The sequence below is a fragment of the Rhinopithecus bieti genome, unplaced genomic scaffold (genome assembly GCF_001698545.2).
Source record: "Rhinopithecus bieti isolate Rb0 unplaced genomic scaffold, ASM169854v2 scaffold_48884, whole genome shotgun sequence".
Classification (NCBI taxonomy): domain Eukaryota; kingdom Metazoa; phylum Chordata; class Mammalia; order Primates; family Cercopithecidae; genus Rhinopithecus; species Rhinopithecus bieti.
This window is the reverse complement of record NW_016819304.1, coordinates 38,472-45,002: the sequence shown is the minus strand read 5'-3', so window position 1 is coordinate 45,002 and position 6,531 is coordinate 38,472. Positions and strand designations below refer to the sequence as shown.

The 6,531-nt window shown below is 52.6% G+C and overlaps 1 protein-coding gene across 3 annotated transcripts; it reads left to right on the top strand.

Moving 5' to 3' along the window:
• Positions 1-809: 809 nt before the first annotated feature.
• On the top strand, positions 810-4,966 carry PSRC1 (proline and serine rich coiled-coil 1). 3 transcript variants are annotated; one of them, XM_017858785.1, is made up of 8 exons: positions 810-1,456; positions 1,787-1,838; positions 1,943-2,000; positions 2,459-2,900; positions 3,273-3,387; positions 3,477-3,746; positions 4,034-4,127; positions 4,366-4,966. In XM_017858785.1, exons 2-8 carry the CDS (start codon positions 1,820-1,822, stop codon positions 4,367-4,369), a joined length of 1,002 nt encoding a protein of 333 aa, XP_017714274.1. In that variant the 5' UTR covers positions 810-1,456; positions 1,787-1,819; the 3' UTR covers positions 4,370-4,966. The 3 variants fall into 3 exon arrangements, with proteins under 3 accessions (XP_017714274.1, XP_017714273.1, XP_017714272.1); XM_017858784.1 differs by having other exon boundaries at positions 810-1,445; positions 4,679-4,955; XM_017858783.1 differs by having other exon boundaries at positions 4,679-4,955.
• The last annotated feature ends 1,565 nt before the right edge of the window (positions 4,967-6,531 follow it).

The window sequence follows — 6,531 nt, the reverse complement described above, 5'->3', positions numbered from 1 at the left end:
GTTTTATCACCAGGGTCTTTGTGACCTGTATCTTGTGCCAACCTCCTATCTCACCCTGTGACTGAGAATGCCTAACCTCCGAGGAATACAGCCCAGGTCTCAGCCTTATTTTACCCAGCCTCTGTTCAAGATGGAGTCGCTCTGCTCTGAAGCCTCTGACAAGTTCACTGGTGGCCTGGGCAACATCTAGAAACAACAGAGACAACACTCCTAACAAGTTGGCTTAAGCATTTTACAAATACTGCTTTTAGTTCAGATAGGGCTACTTACAAACACCCCGTCTAAGTCCCCTAAGGGCACACAGTAGAAAATGCCCTCATAATTATCCTCCTAACACCATAACTGCGAGGACCACCATCTTCCTTTCACAGGTAAGCGAAGAGAGGTGAAAAGAGGGCAAATATACTCAAGGCAGCCCTCTAAACTGAAACTTGGGTTTTGAGGTCAAACTTGGGTTGAATTTGAACCCCAGCCTGCCTGGGTGAAAAGCCCGTTGCTTTCTTTTTTTTTTTTTTTTTTTTTTGAGACAGAGTCTCGCTCTGTTGCCCAGGCTGGAGTGCAGTGGCTGGATCTCAGCTCACTACAAGCTCCGCCTCCCGGGTTTTACGCCCTTCTCCTGCCTCAGCCTCCCGATTAGCTGGGACTACAGGCGCCCGCCACCTCGCCCAGCTAGTTTTTTTTTTTTTGTATTTTTTTAGTAGAGACGGGGTTTCACCGCGTTAGCCAGGATGGTCTCGATCTCCTGACCTCGTGATCCGCCCGTCTCGGCCTCCCAAAGTGCTGGGACGTTGCTTTCTTTATACCTCAGCTGCCTCAGGTTCTTGAAGAGGCGATGGATGATGTACTTCTTAAGAACCTCAATATAACTACAATGTAAGTGTTTAGGTGTTTCCTTAACTTGGAAAAAACCCTCAACTGAGGACCCCTGGCCAATGCGGCGCCTGCATATTGAGTGCGCCCAAGAAAACGAATTTCCTCCCGTAGAGCGTCGGTTAGCGGCCGCGTTAGGCAGCACAACCGTTCTGGAGACTGGGGGCTCGGCGGCCCAGCAGCGGGAGCCGGGTGGGACGCGAGGTCCATACTCATGTGTTCGTTCCTTCCCTCCCGGCCAGCCGCGCTCCGCTCCCATCTGCCTGTGGGAACGAGAATCTCCGGGCACGCGAGCACGCGCACTCGCGGCCTCAACCCTCCGCTCCGCGTTGGCCGCCCGGGATGGAGTCTTCTGGGAACGGTTCTCCCACCGCCCCCATCGACTGACTTCCGGCCGGCAGCTCCGCTGCCCCGCCCCCTGAGGATTCACCAATCACAGTGCGCGTGTGGCTTGAGTGGGTGGGGCCTGAGAGATTCGAAAGGAGCCCCGCCCCCTCGGAGCTGATTCCCGGGACTAGGTTGCGGGAGAAAGCCTGTTGCGTGGAAGATAAGGCGGCGCGGGAAGTGGAAACAGGGTGGGCTGGAGGTGTGCTTTGCGTGTGACGCCAGGGGAGTGGAAAGATGGCTTGGGGAGTGCAGAACCCTGAGGCTAGTGGCGGGGAGGAAGATGAGGCGGGCAGACCGCTCCCAGTGAGGAGAGGCCAGGATGCGGGGCGGCTCCAGGGCAATCTGGGCAGTTGGGGGAGCCCTCCGTATCTTTCCTGGAGGTAGCAGTAGTAGTTATGCGGGAGGTACCACTCCTGGGTGCTTGCTTTGCCTTCAGCATGACCCCCGCCCCTGGCTTGCACCCTGAATCTAGCTGCGAGACTTGGGCAGAAAGGATACTGAGCAAAGGTATTGTTTCTCTCCAACTCAGATCTAACTGGACTCTCGCTCCTGCTGGCTGGACATGGAGGATTTGGAGGAAGGTAAGGAAAGGAGGGAGGGAAGAATAAGAGGGAGGAGTGAGACCCAGCGATGGAGAGCTGCATCAGGAACCCGTGACTGGCCTTCATTCTTCTTTCCCCTTCAGATGTAAGGTTTATTGTGGATGAGACCTTGGACTTTGGGGGGCTGTCACCATCTGACAGGTACCACCTCTTTATCCCACTTATTTTCCTCTAACAGTACCTCTGTCTCTAACCCCTTACTGCTGAATTACTGGCCTCTGGGGCTTGGGTTGGTAATTTAGCAAGGTTTGGCGCACTTGGGGCTGCTGGGCGGCTAGCTGACTCAGGCCTCTATGACACTACTGGTAGTGGGGAGAGAAGGGAGAAGCTGGAGTTAGATTTCAGGGTGTTAAGAAAAAGGGTAAGTGGATTTGCTGCATCTCCATCCTGGCATCATTTCTGATGTCTGTAAATGCTAAAGGCCTATTAGGCCCCATAGAACCAGGTATCTCATCACCCAGAGGCCACATCTCACAGCCGGCATGGGCATCAGGGCCTAGGGTCATGTCCCTGGCTCTGTTGTGGGGCTTGTGTGCAGTCTCCCTTGCATAATCTCCTGTTCTCTTTTGCATGGGCATGACGCCTGGTTTGTTTCTCAGCCGTGAGGAGGAAGACATAACAGTGTTGGTGACTCCAGAGAAACCACTTCGACGGGGCCTCTCCCACCGAAGTGACCCAAATGCCGTGGCTCCTGCCCCCCAGGGTGTGAGGCTCAGCCTAGGCCCCCTCAGCCCAGAGAAACTGGAGGAGATCCTCGATGAGGCCAACCGGCTGGCCGCCCAGCTGGAGCAGTGTGCCCTGCAGGAGCGGGAGAGCGCAAGCGAGGGCCTGGGGCCTCACCGAGTGAAGCCCAGTCCTCGGCGGGAGACCTTTGTGCTGAAGGACAGTCCTGTCAGAGACCTGCTGCCGACTGTGAACTCTTTGGCTCGGAGTACCCCCTCCCCAAGCGGCCTGACACCTCGACTCCGGAGCAGTGATAGGAAGGGGTCAGTCAGGGCTCTCCGGACAACATCTGGAAAGAAGCCCTCCAACATGAAGAGGGTGAGTTGAGAGGGTTAAGTTGGAGGTGTGCCCCAGACTAGTGCATGCCATGATGCAGGCAGGGAGTGGTTTCCTTATTGGTAAAACGGGGGTAGTATTTCTACATCTAGAATCGTTGGAATTAAATGAGAACCATGAAAAAAGAGAACCAAAACTCTTACCACAGTGTCTGAGTATAAGCTCTGTAATGTCTATAATAAACTCAATAAATGGTATGGGCAATAGTGATGGTTATGGTGATATTAGCAGCTAACTTCTACCCTTCCTTACTGGGATGTAGACAACTCTCCACCTCTATTTCTTAATTCCTTAAGCCACAGAACAGATATTTTTTCCACTCTAGTCTTTTTTATCTCTGTCTTTGTGTTTCAGGAGTCACCCACTTGCAATCTGTTCCCTGCATCCAAAAGCCCAGCATCTTCTCCTCTTACCCGATCGACTCCCCCAGTCCGGGGGAGAGCCGGGCCCAGTGGGAGAGCAGCAGCCAGTGAGGACAGCTGAGCAGCCAAGTTGTGGTGAGTGGGAGTGGGGAGATGGTGGAACTGACTCTGAAATTTCTCCACTCCTCTCCACCAGGCCCACCCACCCCCGTCAGATCAGTCCTGGCCCCACAGCCTTCTACCAGCAACTCTCAACGCCTGCCCCGGCCACAGGGAGCAGCTGCTAAATCTTCCAGTCAACTGCCCATTCCCTCAGCCATCCCCAGGCCTGCCAGCCGAATGCCACTCACCAGCCGGAGTGTGCCATCTGGCAGAGGTGCCCTACCTCCGGATTCTGTGTCAACTCGAAAAGGGCTTCCAAGACCAAGCGCTGCAGGACACAGAGTGCGGGAAAGTGGACACAAGGGTAAGAGGTCAGGAGGAAGAATTCCTGCCCTTGCCCAGCATGTCCTCACCCTCCCAGAGCTGGCAACAGTGACCATTTTTGCCATCCTCATTGCAATTCGATTGGAAGATGGGGAGACTGAGTTACAGAGAGGATATGGGGCTGGACAGAGTCTGAGTCTTAGTTTTCAAATACCTCATGGTCACGGGGGAGAGTACTAATCCCACACTCACTCCTTTCATCCAGTATTTCTTTTCGAGGTCAGTTAAATTTGCTGCTAACTCATTTCTTTTGTTAACCCCATGAAGTTCCTGTTTCCCAGCGACCAAATCTTCCTGTCATGGGTGCCACTCGCAGCAATCTGCAGCCCCCCAGGAAAGTGGCAGTCCCAGGACCTACCAGGTCAGTCTGGTCCTCCCTTGGCCATCCTGTCTCCCTACCCTGCCATCATCTGGGATTCCAAGCTCTTATGCACATCAGCCCTGAATTTTGTATGGCAAAATGGAGAGAGGAGGGGAGCCTGGGCAGGGGAAGGGGGATCCCATTTCTTCCCACACTGAGGAGCTTGAACTCTGCTGGGTGACAAACGGACTTGAGGAAGAAGGGCATTTTAAAGCAGTTATTCATTCTGTCTCTTTAGGTAAAGAGATCAGGACAGCAAGCAAGACTTCAGTAGCAAACCACTACAGTCAGTACCTGGACTTGCCTCTACCCGGCAGACCCTGACTCCAGCAGATTCTGGCCCAGGGACAGGAGGAAGAGATGCCACCAGGGCTGGTCTCCCAGGAGTAGAGACCATGGGAAATGGGGTGGATTAGGATTGAGCTGGAGAAGTCTTAAACTCTCTGGGTTGAAAGAAGATTAGGGGAAAAGAGGTCACCTTCCAGCAGTGAAATGAACAAATAGAAAATGAGAAGTACAGGCCAGTGGTTTGTCTTTATCCACCCCCACAGTTGTGGTCAGCCCCAGAGAATTTGATCTTCTTCCCTGGCATTGGTTCACTGGACATTTCCATATGAGTGGCCTCCGTCGCTAACCTCCCTGCCGTCTGAGGAGCCGTCTTCCTGAATTGCATTCTCTACTGGACTCCGGCCTGCTTGGAGAGGTGGCAGCAGGCACCTGGACTTCAGAAATGGTTTCCTGTGAATTCTGTTACTCCTAATAGGCCAGTTTGTGATAAGCTTACTCTATGAGTCTTCATTTTTCTAAAATAAAGTGAATGTATTTTTATATTCTCTGTATATCTAGAAGTGGATCCTGCTCCTATTTCTTTCTTTTTTTTTAGACAGAATCTCACTCTGTCACCCAGGTTGGAGTTTAATGGCACGATCTGGGCTCAGCGCAACTTCCACCTCCCGGGTTCAAGCAATTCTCCTGCCTCAGCCTCCTGAGTAGCTGAGATTACAGGTGCCCACCACCCACGTCCGGCTAATTTTTTGTATTTCTAGTAGAGATGGGGTTTCACCATGTTGGCCAGGCTGGTCTCGAACTCCTGACTGCAGGTGATCCACCCCCGCCTTGGCCTCCCAAAGTGCTGGGATTACAGGTGTGAGCCACTGCACCCAGCCCCTGCTCCAATTTCTTGTTCCTTTTTTTTCTTTTGAGACGGAGTCTCACTCTGTCACCCAGGCTGGAGTGCAGTGGCCAGATCTCAGCTCACTGCAAGCTCCGCCTCCCAGGTTCATGCCATTCTCCTGCCTCAGCCTCCCAAGTAGCTGGAACTATAGGTGCCCGCCACCACGCCCGTCTAATTTTTTGTATTTTTAGTAGAGACGGGTTTCTCCGTGGTCTTGATCTCCTGACCTCGTGATCCGCCTGCCTCGGCCTCCCAAAAGTGCTGGGATTACAGGCGTGAGCCACCGCGCGCCACCCCCCTGGCCTTTTTTTTTTTTTTTTTTGAGACAGAGTTTTGCTCTTGGTGACCAGGTTGGAGCACAATGGTGCAATCTCAGCTCACCACAACCTCCGCCTCCCAGGTTCAAGGGATTCTCCTGGCACAGCCTCCCGAGTAGCTGGGATTACAGGCATGCACCACCACGTCTGGCTAATTTTGTATTTTTAGTAGAGATAGGGTTTCTCCATGTTGGTCAGGTTGGTCTTGAACTCTTGACCTCTGGTGATCCACCCGCCTCGGCCTCCCAAAGTGCTGGGATTACAGGTGTGAGCCACCATGCCCAGGCCCCTGCTCCAATTTCTAACAAATTTGGAGTAAATCTCTAATTCCCGGCAGGTAGCCAGGATGAGCCTCCTAGGCAGGGGCCTGAATAGGCCCTAGGGCCTTGAGATTCTGGCTCATCAGGCTGTGACTGCTCCCCTTGTTGGCATTAGACAAGGACAGGCTGCCTTTCCCCAGGTCTCATGTATCATTGGAAGGCCCAGATGAAAGTTAAGTGTAGCTTAATTCACAGTATGTGAGGCTATTAAGCTAGGATCTAGGTAGATTCTTATTTATATCCTAAACTTGAATGTCCTTTAGTGGCAAAAGAATGGAGCCTCCTAGAAACACACCAGCTTCTTGTTTGCTCTCCCTGTGAGACGTGAAGGCCCTTTGGTGATGTTCATCTCCCCTAGTCACCATAGCCAGAGCTGCTGGAACACCTAGTCACACTCCAACTTACATCACTGGGGTTGTCCGTGCTCTCCTCATCTCTCGTTAGACTTGGGGGCGAGCGTCAGGATCCAGTAAACCTCTGCAGTACCCTAGTGTTGTGACCTGTGTATAGCAGAGCATTTAGTTTATTTATTCAGAATATATTTGGGTGCAAGATGGAGGAATAACAAAGACACGTTTAACAGATTTGGTGTA